Genomic DNA, 18893 nt, shown 5'->3' with positions numbered 1-18893 from the left:
TAGAAAAATTAAGTAAACTTACAAGATAAAATTGAGTTTATTGTTTAATGGTGTAATTTAACAATTGTATAAAGTATGTAAGAAACATGCTGCATTTCTAAGTTAAAAACATAAGAACTGTACAATAATCCAGCATCAATAAAATTAAAATTCAAATAAAAATATATAACTTTTATATGAATTAATATATGCTAAATAAAAATATAAGAAAAAATTCAAGGTTTTACTTTTTACATTGCACTCAATATATATATATATATATATATGTATATATATATGTGTATATATATATATATATATGTATATATATGTATAAATAAATATATATATTTTTTAAAGACAATCGAGTATGTAGTTTAATAATATAACATATATATACATATATAATATATATATACATATATTATATGTATCGTGTGTATGCACGCACACGTACACACATATGCGATACATATATATATACGTTTTATTGTTTATTTAAATATATGAACGTAAAAGAAAATGCTGTTAAAGTTAATAACTGGGCTCGGTAAATGGTTTTATACAGTACTTTTAATGCTCAACGTTAAGAGCATTTTGAATGAGATATAGGTCGTGATTCTTTTACAACTTCTATCAAGATCTTTCTTTTTATATCACATGATATGATATAATCGGAAAGTATGATATATTTTGTATAAGCGAACCTGTTAACTTTCATCATATAAAGGAGTACCATCTCCACTAAGAGACATACTTCGAGGACTTGAATTAGTGTGTGGTGTACCTCGAGGAGATTTATAAGAAGGTGTCCGATTCGAAGTTCTATTTCGTGGCGTTGTTCTTCCAACCGATTCTTCGTAATTTCGTGGAGTTCTCCTAGATTCTTCATATCTTGGAGTAGAGGTACTAAAAAAAAGGCGGGGAGGGAAAGAATTTAAATAAAAGAAAGAAACGCATAAAAAAATTATATAAGTCAAAAGAAATGCAAAAAGAAGAGACAAATACTTACGACACACGTGGTCCACTTTTTAATCGTGCCCATGCTTCTGCTGCTTTTTTCCAATCCATAGGATCGCCTGGTGTTGACATTGGAGGCGTAGGTCTATGTGATGGTGTTGATCTGTGATGTCCTGTAGAAGTTATCCCTGAAGGTGGAGGTGGATGAATGAAAGGACCTTGCTGATGATTAGGTGTTTGTTGCCCATATCTTGGAGTTGGTTGACCATGATGATGTGGAGTATGATGTGGCGTTTGATATGGTGTCATAAAAGGTGTTTGTCCCGAAGGTGTGTATGGAGTATTAGGATAAGTATGAACTCCACCATAACCAGCGGCATTCGCAGTTCCTGGCGTGTGTGGTGGATAATGATGAGGAGTCTGATTCGCCACTTGCGATAAAGAATGTAACATATGATGCGGAAGATTTTGCGCCACTCTTTGTATGGCTTCTTGATTCATTCCTATAATATTACAATAATGTTGATGTCAAACAATTTTGAAAAATTGATGAAAGTTGAAATACGTACCACTCACTGCTCCTGGCGTTGTATGATAAGGTGTTCTAGATGTCATTGCTCCACGTGGAGTACTAGGAGTAGATTGTCCAGGTACCGGATCACGAAAGTGTTCTTTGAACCATCGGAACAAGTCGCTCACTCTACCAAACATTTGCCCTCTGAATCTAAATCCTTCTGGTGATACTGTTACATATTCGTGACGACATCGAGTTCGCGGAAGATAAGACAGTAAAAACTTTCCAGGATAGTTCTGAAACAATGCAAAAACGTACACGAAATGTTCGAATCTTATTGCACGTCCGAACATATTTGAAAACGAATCTTACTAACCTTTGCAGCAGATATTATATACGGAATTCCTCCAGGATTTTCCTTCTTTTGTTCTTTTAATATCTCTTCCGCTTTATCCTTAATGCCTTCTACAGCTGGTTTATAATATTTAAAGTCCAATAATTCTGAAGCATATGCAGCCATAGGATTAACATGTCTCGCAATAATTTCATCCAAATCCTCGAATTCTTCGTTTCCAATCCACAAGCTTTGACCGAGAGAAAAGGCATTTTCTTTTCCCTCCTCTCTAACATCGATATGCTGATAAATCTCATCAGTAACTTTCCATGTGACAGTTAAATGATCAGCACCTTTACTGCTCGGTCTAACTATTGCTTCCCCTTGCTTCATAGTCTGCATTAACTTTTCAGCTTCTGCAAAACTGATGTTGTGAAAAGAAGGATGCACGATTACGCGTTTCACATATGTCTGCCGTTGCTTCGCTTTCTTGGCATCTTCTTCGACTTTCGCATCTCTTTGTTCTGCTTCTGTGTCATAAAACGGATCTCTTTGTGGTCTAAAAATAAGATTAAAATAATTAGAGAAAATAACATTTTAAAACAAACGCACGCACATATACACGCACGCACGTGCGTTCGCGCATACGGACACATTTACGTACCTCCATTCGTGATTTTTATCCGCGAGGTCGCTACTTTTACTTGTACATTCGACGCTGAATCGCTCCACTTCAATCTTTATTATCCGACAATGTATTATTTGTCCTATGTTTACTCTCTCTTCAGGATTCGCAACGTGTCTGTCAGATAAATTTTTTATATGAATATAACCAGATATTCCATTATCTAATCTTAATCTCACGCCAGTAGCTTTGCCGGGGCAAGCTCCGGCGTCAAAATGATTCCATACTTCGGATAATTCCGGAAAATCATTTTTCAAACAGAATGGACATTGCCACAATCCAGTTTCGTCGTTTCTTACGGGATTGGCTTGATCCAATTGATCACCTTGCGGTTTTCTGTGGCTTATCCCTATTACTGTGGCCAAGACTAATTTCCCTACGTAAAATGTTTCCGGGGTTTCCTTCGTTAGAATATCGAACAACCTTTCTGCGCTCAGTGACTGATATGGTACACGTAAATCTTTATATCTGCAATTTAATTCTGCTCTGATATCATATAAAGTGACACATTTATTGCCAAAACCTTGTCTTTCAAGTTCTTCCGCGAACGCGTCCAAATCAAGATCTTTCAGTCTTTCAGGAGATTCGAGAATCTCTTCCAGTGCTCCGGCTGGATTAGCATCTTCGTCGTCGTATTCTAAAGCGTCGACTGCCATTTTTCTCGCCCATTCATACGTTTCAGGATGTACTCGAGACCCATCAAGGACTTCGACATATGCTTCGGTGCTGTCTCCTAAACTGTTTGTATCTATCTTGATAAAACCCGCACAGTTAATAAAAACCTTAGGTCCCATGTGACAAGAAGTTACAAGCTGAGTTCTATTTTCCAACCTTTGATTGGTTTGTTTCAACATTTTGATCAATGCCTGTCCTTTCCTTGGCCCCAAACCACACACAAATTGAACTAAATTCCCGCAATAAGCTTGTTGTACCGCCTTATTCACATCAACACCAACTTCGTTTACACGATTCACGAATTCTAAATATAAATTATCCAAAAGTTCGTCTTTCGGCAATTGATCTTGCAAGTTGTGATACTTTAAACATAAAATTTCTTCGTCAGCGGTGCATAATTGAGAAAATTCCACCAAGGGATCTTGCATTCTTCTGCCCAATGAGATAGCCTGTCGCAATAATTCTGGATAATCCCGAAATTCGGATACACCTTTATTACTGTTCGAGTAAATTTTAGCCAATTCATTGTCACAAATTTCTATCTTAATGTTTGGGAATTGTTCTTCTTCTACTAGGTTCGCGATACATTCTTTAATATCAGCCGCGATCATCATTGCCTCTCTTGATTCACCACCTATAACTACAACATGAGGCTTTTTTGTTGCTATAAAATTTCGAATTGCTAACAAGTCGGCTTCTTTCATGGCTTTCTCGTCCTCTCGGTAACTATTCTTTCGTTTCATTATGTGTGGCAATCTCAAATAATCTGTACATTCCCCATCCGGTGCAATTAGACAAGTGAATGCGGCTTGAGAGTATTCTGGGACATAAGCTAAACCCATTACCCGAAGTCCTTTACTAGTATCCCATTCCTCATCTTCTTCCTCTGGAAATTCACAGGTATAAGGAGCAACTTTAATCCAATTGTACATTTTACGACCACATGCTCTCATTACGCATTCTTTAGCTTCTGCAATAAGATTTGCTTTTAGCTCTTTCTTTAGACTCGGTAAAACAATACGTGTAAGTGCCATTTCAACACTCCCAACTCTCAATGCGTTCCAATCCTGGACGTTTTTACTAAACTCGTCTCGATAGTAAAGTTGTTTCATTTCGTCAACGTAGTTGTTACTAGTATTCCCTTCGATACTATCACTCAATGTTATCGTAATTAATTTATCTTCTTCGGCTATAACCAAATTTAGGAACTGATCTCCAACCAGATCTCGCACTGGCTTATCCTTCAAATACTTCATCCCATAAACTGGATGGTTTTCGTCGATCTCTTTGACTCCTTTTTTTGTAGGTTTTACAGATATCTTTGCTCTTTCCATGTACATTTCTCGGACACACTTCCTTACCAAAGGTTCACGTGCTAATTGAATAGCTACCATTAATTGAGCAGCTTTTAATACTTCTTCCGAACTACTAAGTATTTGACTACAGTATTCATTAGCAATGGTTAAAGGTTCCGTTGGCTCCTGATCTACTTCGTGTCGCTGATAATTGTCTCGTAAATTTTCGGCAAAATGTTCGGGAGTGAGACCGAACTTTTTTGCGAGATTATCGAGGCCGGCCCGCCTGCAAATAGAATATGGACCAGTCCGAACAGCCTGTTTTAATGTTTCATCTGTTTCCTCTTCTTCCTCTACGTCCGCCTCCTCTTCCGGCAGAGGATCTTCTCCGTTTTCCTCGGCATCCGCAATTTGTTGTTTTCGTTTTTGAATCTTTGCTTCTTTCCGTGCTTCTTTCTCCTTCTGACGAGCAGCTTCCTGCATTGCTGGTATCTCATGACTATAATATAACATGAAGTGGTGATAAACGTCATTTAGTTCCTCGCTGGTTTGCACATTTTTCAATCGTTCTATGTCGTCATCTTTAATCAATCGTACGTTATCTGGTAATGGAGCATCAGGATTTTTCATAATTTCATCTAACTGATAATTTCGCATTTTATCAAATAATTTTAATAAATTTTCTTTTCTCTGACGAAGTTGACACCACTTAGCGTCAAATTTGTACACTTTCCAGAGATCGTTAATGTTTAGTTCCGGTAGGACATATTCCTTTCTATAAAACGATATGAAAGGTACTTCGAATTGTTGATTTCGCATAAAGTCTAAAGCTTTTTTAATTTTACCGATCGTTTGAGGCCCTTTCCGAGCTCTTTCTTTAGCCTCAGCGTTTAGGTGTGCATCTTGAATTGAAATAGTTGGTCGACAGAACGCCTGTTTATAGATCCACTCTGCCTCTAAGTCTAGTTCATCAGAACCCTCTGCAACTGGTGTAACAGGAACAGTACGAAGTTGCATTCTCTCCGGTATATCTGTGTTCCGTATTTCATTATCCATATCGGTAAAATGACCGCGTTTAAGTTCGCTTGGTTCGTAAATTTCGAAAATACTTTTTCTCGTAGTTTTCTTTTTCAACTGTTTTTTCGGCCTTCGCGGTCTCTCGGCGTCTTCATCGTCCATGTATTCATCTTCTTCTTCTTCCTCTTCTTCCTCTTCTTCCTCCTCATAGTCCTCTTCGCCGTATTTACCAAATTCATCATAATCAAAATCAACACCAAAAATGTCTTGTGCTTCTTGCAAAGCTGCATCAGAAAAAATTGGCTTTTTCTTTTTGCGTTTCTCGGCAATTGGTCTACCATCATCGTCAACAATAAAATCATCAGCGTCTGTGTATTCTCCTTCACTTCCTTCCTCGTCAAATGTGTCGACTTCAGGTCTGTGACTACGTTCGCTCCGCCTTTCATCTTCCTAACATATAATAAAAATGGGGAATGAAACGAAAAAGAATAGATACAGAATAAATGAAACAATTTTTCTTCAAAGGTATTTTTATGTCCATTTTTACATACCATAGCAATCTCCCTTTCCTGATGTAAAGATAGAAATAAGCGCAAAGATATTGGGTATGTAATAGAAAGAAGTACAGATTTTGGACTAGGATATTTTAATAGTAATATAACTTACATCGCCAGAACCTTCGAAAAGTTCGTTTGCAATAGCATCTCTATCATCGTCTGCCTCCTTTTCCTGTTCCTCCTCTGATTCCTCATCTTGTATCCTTCGGAGGCGTTTAAAACGTTTCTAAAGTAAAGAAGTATATCACTTCATTTATACTTCATATATAAGTTTACATACTTTAAATAAATGCATCAATTTGCACTTACTCTTTCAACTTTGACTCCCAAATTTTCTTCTATCAAGTCATAATCTTCATCTTCTAAACGATCGTCAAAGTCCTCATCATCACTTTTTTTACGTTTTTGAGATACTCCAGAAGCATCACTATCATCTCCCTCACTTTCTTCTATAGGGTTGTCGTCAATGAGATCCTTAAGTTCCTCCCGTAAACGATCCTCATCATCTGTAAATAAATGATAAGCATATTATGGTCATTCACTAATTATAGAATAAAATAAATGAAATATTACTGTATTTAGATGCATAAAAATTTAAAAAAAAATTATGATGTATGAACCTTGGAATGTATTATTCTATCCTCACCTTCCTCTTCTTCTTCATCACTTTCTTCCATAGCTTTTATTTTCTTCAGTTTCTTTTTCTCATTATCGTCTAATTCCTTCTCCTCCTAAATTTTAATAAAAAATCGATTAGTGACAGAAGTTTCAAACGATTAAAGAATATACATATAGATATACATATGATATCATTATAACAGCATTATATAAATAATGATAATAAACTCAACGATATAAATACCTCGCTTTCTTCTGCTTCTGAATGTAAAAAATCAGCCATTTTGTGAAACAAAGTTTGGCGTCTCAATTGACGGGAGTCTTTGTTCGTCTTCACCGACGTGGAACAACAGAGCGTTTACGGATGAGACAAGAACAAGAACTGAATGTTGAACATTAGACCCAACTAGGTGCAAGAACAGTGAGGAAATGAGAATGCTCACACCCACTGTTCTACTTGTTCTGCAGTACAGGTGCTGCACCCACGCGGCTAAGTGCTGAAGTTGTTCTATGTTATTATATATAAGAACCTATTTAGTTCCACCACAAACGAGCTATACTGGCTGCAGCAGTTCTACGCTACAAGAGCCTATTTCATTATACGGGAACTAATTGGTGTTATCGGCACTCCAACCAATCTCGAACGATCACAACATTCGATCAACCACGGGGAATAAAAAGAATGAATGAATCTTTTACCAACACATTTATTACATTTTCCTGATAAAAACGAGGCCTAACATGATTTAATTTGAAGTATATTTGCTTACTTAATAAATAATAATTGTGTGGCGGCATCATCACGTCGGGGTCACCAATTTGAGGTGTATGTGTTGCTCGTGGAAGAAATATAGATAGGACACGGGCGCCGGAATTCGAACCCGGATCCCGAACGTTCGTAACCTAAGGCGCTAACCACTGCGCTACCGTCGTCCGGTTGTAGCTCGCGTCGAGTGGCGGTATTTGTTGTCGGGTGCCGCCACAATTGAATACATATCAAATATAATATATGATAAACTAATAAAAAATATAAAAGATAAATAAATAATATAGAACCAACTAAGTTTAATTATCGTTATTATCTATCTTGGGTAGGGAAGTAGAACCATACAATGAAATAGGCTTTTATAGCATGAAACCACAGCGAGTATACCTCGTTTGTAGCATGGAACTAAATAGATTCTTATATATGCTAACGTCGAACACTTGGCCGCTGAGAGTAGCACTAGTCTGAAAACAACCAGTATTATAAATGTGAGCATTCTCATTTGCTTGGCAGAAATCTTTTAGTTTTGGCATTTCTACATGAAAAACTCTAGTGAAAGAAAACCATTGACTTACTTGATAAAATTTTTATATTTTCGTTGATTCTCAATTTATAAATATCTTTCCAATATCTTTAATAAATATCTTTCCAGTAAATATCTTTCCATTTGTTCTTGCTTATTTCATTAGTATCACGATTACTTTTTATAACTTTCGTTTCATATCATTAAAAAAATAATATAGCATGCCATACTATGTTATTACATAGTTCATATTTACGTGATACTTCACAATTTGAAAGTTTCGGTTAAACTTCTTGTCAATAAGTGATTCAATTGTAAGAATTAGATATTTATTTATATTGTGGATTATTCTAACATTTATATATACAATTTAATACAAATGTTGTACTTTTTACAATTAGGTAGAATTGATAAAGTTTACAGAAATTCAAATGGAGGAAAGCTTGAATCAGTGGCAAGATTCGCCCGGTGTTACAAAGAAAACGAGATCTTATGTTATTTCCGATAGCGATGAAGACAGTGAGAATACCGAGAAAGAACAGATTTTTGTAATTGAAAGTAGTGAAGCTAGCGTAAATTCATTAGCGGAGGAGTAAGTAGTACATTTTATTTAATGTAATATTGCGAAATTTAATATTTAATTATGTTCTTTATATTTTAGAGATTCTTCATCCGAAGAATTATCGTCAACAGAGGAAGGAATTAGACGTAGAATTAAAAAGCATATCCCTCAGTATTCTGACAGTGAAGATATCAGTGATCATAATGAAAATGATTCTGTATCAATCAGTAGTAGCGAAGAACATAATACTGATGACAGTACATCAAATGGTATCAAATTCGATTATTTTCATTAGTAAATATAATAGCTTTATATTTGATATGATTAGTTATGTTTGCTAGACGAGATTGAAAAAATGATGAAGAGTAATGACAAAATATTAATGGAAGAAGGATTGAAAGATGTTCCAAGGAAAATCCAAGATAATTTAGAAACTAATGCTTCTAATATATCTAAAAATATATCCAGCAATAATAATTTGATGAAAGAACATGTTTCTAAGAAAAGAGAAAAATGTGAAGAATCATATTTTTCATCTGATTCGGGTATAAATATTTTCAACATTTCTTACTTTAAAACTATATGTATATATATATACACATATATATCATAAATTTATTATGTTTATGTTAAATTGTTTTACAGAATCACATACAGATGAAGAAAGTAGTTCACAGCTTGGAACTGCAATATCTTTAGCAAAACAAGAAATAGGTGTGAATAATATAGATCCAGTGATAGCACAGAAAAGAGCTCTGCTTGTTTGTAAAATGGAACAGTTACAAAATGAATTGAGTAAGACAAAGGTAAATTCCAATAGTTAATAGGTAGTAATGGTTAAGAGCGAAATATACATTGTAAATGCTATATATATTTCCAGTTATTGCTTACTGCCGGCAATATCGATTTATTGCCAGATAAAGGAAAAAGATTACATGAAAGTATTGTAATGCAAGAAAGAGAAATAGAAACAATTGCAGCTGCATTAGAAAGAACACCTTTGACACAAATTATTAAGTCTGAATCACACTCTGTAAAGCAAGAAATGTCATTTGTCGAAGAAGAAAAGAAGGAGAAAGAGCCATATTCTGAAAAATTTAATTCGTATTATGATTCATGTAGTATACGATCGAAATTAAAGTCATCCGCAGAAAGTGGAGAACTTGGGAAACAAGCTCAAGCAACGTTAGACAGAGAACGATCCTTGACGGTTGATAGGTTGCAAGATTTACATGGATCTCTTGTAGCTAGACCGACCGAGGAAGACAAAGCGGAAGATCCACAAGGCTTAAAAGTAAAATTAATGCCTCATCAACAGCACGCGTTGGCATGGTTAATGTGGAGAGAGCAACAGAGGCCTCCTGGTGGTGTTCTCGCTGATGATATGGGTTTAGGTAAAACTTTAACAATGATATCTCTGATTATAGCCAGTATTGCTAAAGGAAAATCGGAAGAATCGAATTCCGAGGAATGGGTGCATTGTGATCCATCAATGGTACAGCGTTGTAAAGGGGGTACACTCGTAGTTTGTCCCGCTTCCTTGTTATCACAATGGGAAAATGAAATAGATCGTAGATGTAAACGTGGTATGCTCTCTGTTAAAGTTTATCATGGTACAAATCGGGAAAATGTACCAAAAAGATTAGCAAAAAACGATGTTGTTATTACAACGTATAATATCTTGCTCCGTGAATTTAAGAGTAACTCTATGGCCTACAAAATTCATTGGGAACGCATTATATTGGACGAAGCGCATGTAATCCGGAATCATAAAAGTCAAGCTTCTCAGTCAGTGTGCGGTTTAGTAGCGAATAAACGATGGGCTCTTACTGGTACACCCATCCAAAATAAGGAAATGGATTTATATCCTATTTTAAAGTTTCTCAAGTGTACTCCTTTCGACGACTTACGAGTATGGAAACGCTGGGTAGATAATAAGTCAACCGCTGGTCGTCAACGATTGGCAACTGTGATGAAAACGTTAATGTTACGTAGAACAAAACAAGAACTTCAAGCAAATGGCATGTTAGAAAGTCTTCCAGAAAAATTTGTAGAAGAGATACTTATAAAGCTAGATCCAGAGGAACAGTTGGTATATGAAAAAGTGTTAATATATTCTCGTACATTGTTTGCTCAATTTTTGGCTCAAAGAGCTGATAAGGATCATATGGTTGATTTAGCTGCTGGAAAATATGATAAACCAACGTTTCTTTCGAATCCAAGTAAGTACTTGTATACATTATATTTTGTTAGTAATGCATCAAAATAATTGTTTGTTTTTTCTACTGATTGTCAGATAAAAATACTCAGTTTACGAAGGCGCAAAACAAGTTATTATCATTACACGCTGATGTCAAAACGCACGAAATTTTGGTTCTTTTACTAAGATTACGTCAAATTTGTGTTCACCCGTCACTTATTCACTCGATGCTAGATGAAGAAGATATAGAAGATAGCGATATAAGGGAAAAGGAAGACATTAATTCAGATTTATTATCACAAATGAATAATATAACATTAGAAGAATCAGAAAATAACGAGGAGGAGACAAACGAAAAAGAGATTGGCATTGATCGCAGAGTAGCTAGTAATTTACTCACGTCTAAAAATCCTGTGTTTAAGTGCGATCGCGTGAGCTCGAAAGTGAGTTATCTTGCATATTCTCAAGTATGAAATATCACGCATTTGTATTTGTTGTTTGGCATCGGTTGGCTGATTCGAATTTACTTATACTTGCATCTTAAACGCAGATAAGGAAGGTGCTTGATACAGTTACAGACATTTTACAAAAAAATGACAAAATAATTATCGTTTCACAATGGACGAGTACGTTGAATATTATTGCATCTTGTTTGTCCTCGATAAAAGGCGCTAGTTTTAATATGTTCACAGGCAATGTGCCGATTAAGGAAAGACAGGTAGTTTTTTAATGAAGTGATAATTTTCGATCATATCGAGTAATGCTGTTTGAAACGTGTGAGGTATTTTTACAGGGCATAATGGATTCATTTAACGCTCCGAACGATGACCCGAAAATATTATTGCTTTCGCTTACCGCTGGAGGGGTTGGATTAAATTTGGTAGGTGGAAATCATTTGCTGTTAATAGATATTCATTGGAATCCGCAATTAGAAGTGCAAGCTCAAGATAGGATCTATCGTTTCGGACAGAAAAAAGATGTCTTCATATACAAGTTAGTAATAGTCTTTGCTGTAACATTTGCAAAAGTTCACGAGAAGAGACCGTTATTTAATGTTGTATTATATTTCGTAGATTTATCTGTCGGGATACCATAGAAGAGCGTATAAAAAATTTGCAAGAAAGGAAAATCGAAATAGCTCAGAATGTTCTCAGCGGCGATAAGAACTCCGCTGTCTCGAAACTTACGCTTAACGATCTCAAATCTCTCTTTGGCCTTTAAAATATAAACTTTTTATATAATTTTATTTTTTAATAGACTCGATTATAATATAAAGAACGCTTGTTTTTAAATATCTTTACCTTTCTCTTATCATTAAGGCATCGAATCATTTTATCGCAATATTAAATCATTTACAAATTAAGTAACTTTGGGGGTATATACAAAACTTTTATTATGAAAATAAAATACAGGAAATAGTGTATCATTGAAGTCTGGCAAAATTGTTGGTTTCCCATGTTGCTCCGTTATCACAACTGTTTTCAGGTAATTTCTTGCATTTATCTTTCCTCATTTTACTATGCCAAACACCATAACAAAAATATATTCCAAGTCCTGCAAGGAACAAAAGAATCATTTCTTCGATTATTTAATTTAAACGTAATCGATTATTTTGATATAGTCTACTTACCAACTATCATCCATATTAAAAATCTCACCCAAGTCATTTTGTCTAACATCATCATAAGATATATATTAATAAGAATACTGAAAGCAGGTAAAAATGGCACTAACGGAACCTAAAAATATATTCTTGTATGCGGTCAAAATTGTTATTGAACGTTCATAATAAAAGTGAACGATAACGAGAATGGAAACAGTATATACCGAAAAGGCAAGCTTCTTTCCAGAAGAAGGTTGAAGATAAATAAACGTAAGAGTAATGATTAGAGCTAATAGTAGAATTGCTAATAGAGCGACAAATGTAACATTACCGCTCGTTATTTCATTGATAAAAATCGAAACAGTAATGCCGACGCAAATACACAGAACATCTGTAAAACATATGTTACTAGTAAATGATACAATATTTGTAATCGTTAAAGATCAATAGTAAAACTCTTGGTTAATCGAAATAGTAAATATACTATACTATACCATAACACACGACAAGACACGTAACGATTTGGGATGTTAATTTTGTAGAATGATTTAAACCATTAGCGTTAATTAATTGTTTCGCAATGAATGTCAAGGTTCTTGGATCGCGATCTCCCTTTTTTTCATACGCTTCGCTTTTTTCATACCTGAAATGATACAATATATATACATAATAGAAATTGCAGGTTATTCCATCATTATTAAATCGCCATATTTTCTATGAAAACAAACGAATATTATTCTTTTACCGAAGCATTAGTACGCATGTTGCGACGATCGAATAAGCGAGCAATGTTCCGATACTCATCATATTTACGAGTTGTTGCAAGTCAAATATCGCAGCTAGTACACCTGAAATTGTAGTTGCGTTTCATACATTTAGCAGTTAGTGTAAATACCCGCTGAATATTGGGTATTATCAAGCAGTAGAAAAATCGTAAAATACGAACCTGTGAGAATTCCTGCTGAGAAGGTACCCATGAGAGGCGTATGAAATCGTGAATTAACTTTTCCCATCCACTCGAATATCAATCCGTCGGATGCCATTGCATAAATAATTCGCGGCAAGGGAAACATCGCACCCAGTAAACTGTATAAAAGATTGCTGTCATTTACATCGGAACATCTCCGTAGGTGTACATGCATTTACACATATATTTGTGCGTAATTATATTGTATCGTACTTATCGGAAGTTTTACCTGGAACATAGACCACAAATAGCACCTACGGTTACCAGCCATTTCGCCCAGTTCCAACCGATACTCTCGAATAGATGAGGAAACGGGGTTTCTGCATCCTGCTCGTAGTAAGGAAGGACGGTGGTTAACACCATAGAGACACCGAAATATGCTAGAAAGACGACGGTCAACGAGGCAACGATCGCTATTGGGATCGATCTTTGGGGATCTTTCGCTTCTTCTCCCGTTGTAGCGACGCAATCGAAACCGATGAATCCGTAAAAGCACGTTGCTGCTCCCGTTATAACACCCGCTATGCCATAAGGCGCGAATCCTCCACTTCCGTAATCACATTTTTCTTCCGTGCACGTGGGCTTCGTTTTCCAATTGGTTATATCAGCTTTACGCCAAGTGTATATAAATAGAAACACGCACGTACACACGAAGAAACAATTACTTCAAGTTTAAATACTCTGTTACTCACCTTTGAGAGATCCGGCGATTATCACGAATAAAACTACCATGAGATTTGTAAGGGTGAAGATATTGTTCGCCACCGAAGACTCCTTTGCTCCGAACGCCAGCGCAGCTGTGTTAAATTTCGAATAGATTGGGATTGTGAAATAATGGATATTTTAGTGGGTAAATGCGTGCCTAGATAATTCGTATGATATCGATGTTTATTCGGTCGATAGTTCTTTACCAGAAAAGATTAGAGTGATCCCAAAGGCGAAGAAGTCCGGATAAGAAGAGAGGTGATTGATGTCGATATGCGCTGCCGTTTCAAACGCATTTCGCATAGTGTTGTTGAACAAGTTATCCACGTAGGTGCTCAGTCCTCGTACTACGCTAGCCGAGCCAATTACGTATTCGAGAATTAGCGTCCAACCGATCAGAAAAGCTGTAAATTCTCCCATCGTTACGTAGCTGTATATATATGCTGATCCAGCACGTGGAACTCTTGCACCAAATTCCGCGTAACAGAGACCTAAATAGTTTCTTCTTTGCTATTCATATTATTTAGGGTAAAACACAACGAACGAATCGGATATGAGTTGTACCTGCGAACATGGACGCGATTGCGGCAATAGCGAACGAAATTATTACGGCTGGCCCTGCGGTTGTTTTTGAAACGGACCCTGCGAGAACGTACACACCCACGCCGAGAGTTGAACCTATTCCGAGAGCTGTGAGATCCAATGTTGACAGACATCTCGCCAAATTTGTATCCTGAGGAAGATCCACTTCTTTTTTCCGACTAAACGTTCTGTACAGATTTTGTAACTTCCAATTCTTCATATCGCATAACTGAAAACAACGTTTGTTACACGCGATATGCAGGAATTTCTTTTTTAGAAAAAAAAAAAAAAGAAAATGAAAAATAAAAACGACGAAGAAGAGACGAAGAATCAAGACGGTTTGTTCGAAAATATCGTGATATCTTTCTAATTTGCTCACCGGGTAAAGTACGGTCAAAGGAGAATCCATTTTTGTCTGCAGATGTAGAGAGACTACAATAAGCGACCGACTATAGACTGAACATTCGGCACACGACTAAAGGAGCGCTAATTAATGTCTTTAAATCAAGCTCAACCATCAGTCACGGTGCGAGCACATAGAATCATTCAATTGGTCGGAATCGCTTCGCCGCTGTGAGTATATTAGAACTGTTCAGCGTCGTCTATATCGATCACTTGCTTGTAATATTGATCTTAAATCACACGATCTTTTATTTTGTTGATTTTTGTCGTCGATAAGTTCAGATAGCTTTTCTTTTACTGTTTTATGAAACGGATTTATGAAACGGATCGTACTTTTAATTTCATCGGATCGGGGATTAAACATTTCCTCTCGTATTTGGACGTACTATTGTATTTTAAGCGTGACCGATATACATAACTTTAAATTCGATTATGATAAAAATCGTCTACATTTTTCAAGTTCGAATATATATATTAATTTGATATTATTTCGATCGTCCATGACGTCAAGCATTGTGTTTGCAAGCAGTAAAGTTCAATCTATCATCCACATAGTTGATACGTCGAATAACCGATGCACATAGGCGAGCGACGAACATGTACACGTGCATACATATATAGTTATTACGTACGCGTAATATTTATTCTCGTTTCTCTTCGATTATATTTTATTTTACCAAATATTTCTTATTTAATATTTCTTACGCAGTAACACGTATATTTTCCCATGAATATATGATATCTTTATTTATTATTTCAATTAACTTAACCGGATACTATAGCGTATACAGAATGAGGAAAAATGCTGATTTTGTATATACTTACACAAGCAATGTACGCAAAAAGACGTTTATCCAAGGGTCGATTCGAACGATGCTGCTTGATGCTGTGAACGATACGAACTTATCCTTTGTGGGAATTGCGTCCCTAAATAATAACCGTGTTTGATTCTGCTTATCTGCATCAGATATAGAATATCCTCTAAGCGACTTTAAGTGATATACGATCCATTGTAAAGAGATACGTTGGTAGATTACGATAAATGGATGTATAATATACATTTTAAGATATTTTTCAGAGAAAATGAGTTTTTTATATGTTAGCTGCGCGTTGAAAAGGATATAATGTACATTTAGTTAAAATTTAAGAAAGCCTAGCGATATCAAAGTCGACACCAATATTTAAAACGTAAAACGAAATTTTAACGAAATTTTCTTAGGAATTTTTCAAAAAAATTACTATATGATGTGAAACTGTGTTAGAAATTTCATATTAAAAAATGGGGAGGCTTAGCAGTTCCACTTTTGAGGTAAGAAAGTACTAAGTATGTGATTCGATAAAGTTCTGAAAAAATAAAAAGCATGCATGTGTACAGATATAACACATCTATGCGTGTCTCTACGTAAGACGCGGGACTAGCTTATCAAAAAAGTTACTTCTATGCCTTCGCGCGACATACTTTTGCGAGCGATTGTACTAGAAGAAATACCTTAAAAAAAGAGCGTGTTACATATTACATGTAATTTTATTAACTTTATCAACAAGTACAAAATATTTGTTAGTGCATTATTTAATAAAATTCTCTTAACAAAATGTATAAAAAGAGTGTTTGGACGGATTGGACAGATGTTATATACAATTCCACCGTTGTTTTACCTTATATTATAGATTATATGATACGGAGAGTATGAATTGCTTTTATCGCAGAAATATTCCGCATCGTCTTTTTTTCCTAAATATGTTCCTTTCAGATACATGCAAAGTATCATCTTATATATAGTTACAATTAAAATATATATAATATATAATTATTCGTTCCATGCACGGTTGAAAAACATTGTTTTTCTAATGAAAAGGAATATCACTAGTTGCGAGAGGCTGACGCTGGAGCAATATCTTTTGACATTATTCGTCATTTCACTATATGCCATAAACTATGCAAAGATATCATTACGATCAGCCAGGAAACATGTATTTTCTCCGCTGCAGACTGAAAGAAAAGAAGCAAATTCCACGTATATAGTATATATCGCTAATGAAGCTTTTAGAATCAGTATGTAAACTATGACTTACGATAACATAATAATTGCATTTATCTCCTTGACAACAATCGGAACATTTCCAGTCTTCGTACCATATATACGTGCAATCTCCCATATTAGAATGTTTTATTCTTTCGCATTCTTTTCTTGTTGCACATCTCTTTGAAACATAAAACTGTTTCTTCGCACCTTGTGACCAATATGGTGTACCTATAAACGATATACGATGTTACAAGGATTTAAATCATCGCGTATTGGTTAGTGTAAACATAACCTCAAATGTTGCTTTCAAACGAATTGTCAGCTATGGAAACTTTAAAACTTACTTCCCCATTTAATTTCCGTTAAACACGTGTCTTGACTCTGTTCACAGATTTTTGTACTCTTTAAACATTTTTCTCGATTACCCTCTTGATTGGTACATACATAGCATTCCAGGGCGTGGCCTAAAAACATTCGTAAATAAACAAAACTATTCGACGAACCAGTATTTACTTAACATACTAAATGATAAGCAGCATGCGATGAAAAGGGCACAATATAATCCTGTTAATCTCATTGTGGAACAACATGTACACAAATTCAGATAAAAAAAACCAAAACCACTGTACAATGCGACACTTGTTCAAATCGAATGTAGGAAAAGATCGACGACTATAACGTTGGTACGAATGATGACGTTGACGCTCTCTATGAAGTTCGAATAATTTTATGGCTACGAATTAAAAGGGAATATCTATCTATCATGCTAAAATAACAACGAAGTATTATTAATTAAGCAGTCGAAAGTTCTTTAGCGTTTACTTCGATATTATTTCAGTTTATTCGTTTCTCCGTCGATCTCGTTGTAATTGGTAAAAGTGCGAATTAAGAAAGACGTACATCGATAATACAAAAATCGATCACGTCTACAAGAAACATTTCGTGTGAACGTAAGAAGTTCATGCATGATTTTGTTGTTAAAAATAACTAGTACACATAATATTGACTCGCGAGTTAGAACTCGAGGTATATGCATCAATTTTCCGGTTGACTGGCTTAGGGTCGAATTATATTTGCTCCAATCTCTGATCAATCCGGTACATGGTTCGAAAATTCCGTACTGAATTTTTTCAGGTGAATTTGTTGACGTTGATCTACGTAACGACGTAATGTAAGAGCAAACGTCAAAATTTCAATCTTCCAAGCCTGTGCAATGCTATCAAAAGACATACGTACATCCAACGATGAATTCTAACGATGAAAAAACAGAGAACATGATGGAAATGACTTTATACGTATAGGAATGGATAAAAGAGTAAAAACGGAAGAATGTTAGAACCATTTTAGCATAGTAGAAGAGAAACGATATTGATTATAGAAAGGAGGAAAAAATCAAAGTCGCTATTGAGAAGGCACAAGAAGAAGCAGCGTATAATAAAGAAAAATACGGTAGAAAGTAAGAAAGCGAGGAAGCGAAGCAGCAAGGATGCAGGGGGAAGGTTAGCTAGTGCATTGATACTCCCCTCTCTAAGTACGTAGTCCGAACTCTCCCTCGGGGTTTCGGTGAGGTCGCATGTGCTCGCGGTTCTCGCGGATGTCGAATGTCGATATTCGAGTGCGCGGCGCAGGCTGAGCAGTAGCAGTGTCGAGCCACTGCGCCGAGAATCTAAAATTATCGGCCGGTTCGTGAGAGGGGAGGGCAGGCATATGCAGAGGTGGAGAAGGCGAGAGAAAGGAAGGCGGGGAGGTTGACAGAACGATGCAGGAAAAAAGAAAAGAGAGCGAGGAAAAAAGAGAGAAGCAAAAGGATAAGGATAGAGAAAGAATACGTAGCCAAGAAGAACGATGGCGAAAATTCTCATGGAGAACGAAAAGAAGGGAAAAAGGGAAGAAGGTCGATCGGAACGAGGAGGATGCGTGGATCG

At 35.8% G+C, this 18893-nt stretch overlaps 4 protein-coding genes across 7 annotated transcripts; 1 reads left to right on the top strand and 3 right to left on the bottom strand.

Annotated features, from left to right (window-relative positions):
* Nucleotides 1-653: 653 nt before the first annotated feature.
* On the bottom strand, nt 654-7096 carry LOC117236399 (transcription elongation factor SPT6). 2 transcript variants are annotated; one of them, XM_033499309.1, is made up of 10 exons: nt 6879-7096; nt 6663-6747; nt 6326-6522; nt 6126-6242; nt 6011-6028; nt 2452-5909; nt 1830-2346; nt 1509-1749; nt 992-1442; nt 654-888 (listed from the first exon to the last, which is right to left on the bottom strand). In XM_033499309.1, exons 1-10 carry the CDS (start codon nt 6915-6917, stop codon nt 690-692), a joined length of 5322 nt encoding a protein of 1773 aa, XP_033355200.1. In that variant the 5' UTR covers nt 6918-7096; the 3' UTR covers nt 654-689. The 2 variants fall into 2 exon arrangements, with proteins under 2 accessions (XP_033355200.1, XP_033355201.1); XM_033499310.1 differs by lacking the exon at nt 6011-6028 and having other exon boundaries at nt 6879-7095.
* Nucleotides 7097-7701: 605 nt separating this feature from the next.
* On the top strand, nt 7702-11926 carry LOC117236400 (transcription termination factor 2). Of its 2 annotated transcripts, none has more exons than XM_033499312.1 (10): nt 7702-7888; nt 8325-8515; nt 8585-8754; nt 8827-9030; nt 9131-9291; nt 9366-10707; nt 10782-11128; nt 11236-11403; nt 11479-11678; nt 11759-11926. In XM_033499312.1, exons 2-10 carry the CDS (start codon nt 8355-8357, stop codon nt 11904-11906), a joined length of 2901 nt encoding a protein of 966 aa, XP_033355203.1. In that variant the 5' UTR covers nt 7702-7888; nt 8325-8354; the 3' UTR covers nt 11907-11926. The 2 variants fall into 2 exon arrangements, with proteins under 2 accessions (XP_033355203.1, XP_033355202.1); XM_033499311.1 differs by lacking the exon at nt 7702-7888 and adding an exon at nt 8142-8237.
* Nucleotides 11927-12058: 132 nt separating this feature from the next.
* LOC117236403 (cationic amino acid transporter 2) lies at nt 12059-15912 on the bottom strand. Of its 2 annotated transcripts, none has more exons than XM_033499318.1 (11): nt 15770-15912; nt 14525-14771; nt 14167-14451; nt 13948-14052; nt 13485-13863; nt 13235-13374; nt 13034-13136; nt 12783-12931; nt 12513-12679; nt 12316-12424; nt 12059-12239 (listed from the first exon to the last, which is right to left on the bottom strand). In XM_033499318.1, the coding sequence occupies exons 2-11, from the start codon at nt 14760-14762 to the stop codon at nt 12109-12111; spliced, it is 1806 nt and encodes a 601-aa protein (XP_033355209.1). In that variant the 5' UTR covers nt 14763-14771; nt 15770-15912; the 3' UTR covers nt 12059-12108. The 2 variants fall into 2 exon arrangements, with proteins under 2 accessions (XP_033355209.1, XP_033355207.1); XM_033499316.1 differs by lacking the exon at nt 15770-15912 and adding an exon at nt 14922-15119.
* A 584-nt stretch (nt 15913-16496) lies between these two features.
* LOC117236408 lies at nt 16497-18485 on the bottom strand. Its single transcript, XM_033499330.1, has 4 exons — nt 17491-18485; nt 17313-17432; nt 17018-17196; nt 16497-16934 (listed from the first exon to the last, which is right to left on the bottom strand). The coding sequence occupies exons 1-4, from the start codon at nt 17543-17545 to the stop codon at nt 16857-16859; spliced, it is 432 nt and encodes a 143-aa protein (XP_033355221.1). The 5' UTR covers nt 17546-18485; the 3' UTR covers nt 16497-16856.
* Between the last annotated feature and the right edge of the window lie 408 nt (nt 18486-18893).

This window comes from Bombus vosnesenskii, unplaced genomic scaffold (genome assembly GCF_011952255.1).
Source record: "Bombus vosnesenskii isolate JDL3184/JDL3185 unplaced genomic scaffold, Bvos_JDL3184-5_v1.1 scf7180000013348, whole genome shotgun sequence".
NCBI lineage: Eukaryota > Metazoa > Arthropoda > Insecta > Hymenoptera > Apidae > Bombus > Bombus vosnesenskii.
The sequence above is the reverse complement of the archived record's forward strand: the minus strand, read 5'-3'. Positions and strand labels throughout refer to the sequence as shown.

Coding starts and splice junctions, on each gene's coding strand:
- LOC117236399 (XM_033499309.1), bottom strand. CDS start 6,917: ATGGCTGATTTTTTACATTCAGAAGCAGAAGAAAGCGAG. Junction 1,750..1,829: donor ATATAATATCTGCTGCAAAG/GTTAGTAAGATT, acceptor GCATTGTTTCAG/AACTATCCTGGAAAGTTTTT. Junction 1,443..1,508: donor AACGCCAGGAGCAGTGAGTG/GTACGTATTTCA, acceptor GTAATATTATAG/GAATGAATCAAGAAGCCATA.
- LOC117236400 (XM_033499312.1), top strand. CDS start 8,355: ATGGAGGAAAGCTTGAATCAGTGGCAAGATTCGCCCGGTGTTACAAAG. Junction 8,755..8,826: donor TGATGACAGTACATCAAATG/GTATCAAATTCG, acceptor TATGTTTGCTAG/ACGAGATTGAAAAAATGATG. Junction 9,292..9,365: donor ATGAATTGAGTAAGACAAAG/GTAAATTCCAAT, acceptor ATATATTTCCAG/TTATTGCTTACTGCCGGCAA.
- LOC117236403 (XM_033499316.1), bottom strand. CDS start 14,951: ATGGATTCTCCTTTGACCGTACTTTACCCG. Junction 14,772..14,921: donor CTTTGACCGTACTTTACCCG/GTGAGCAAATTA, acceptor CGTTGTTTTCAG/TTATGCGATATGAAGAATTG. Junction 14,452..14,524: donor AATCGCGTCCATGTTCGCAG/GTACAACTCATA, acceptor GAAACTATTTAG/GTCTCTGTTACGCGGAATTT.
- LOC117236408 (XM_033499330.1), bottom strand. CDS start 17,545: ATGAGATTAACAGGATTATATTGTGCCCTTTTCATCGCATGCTGCTTA. Junction 17,433..17,490: donor CGCATGCTGCTTATCATTTA/GTATGTTAAGTA, acceptor GAATGTTTTTAG/GCCACGCCCTGGAATGCTAT. Junction 16,935..17,017: donor AATGCAATTATTATGTTATC/GTAAGTCATAGT, acceptor CTTTTCTTTCAG/TCTGCAGCGGAGAAAATACA.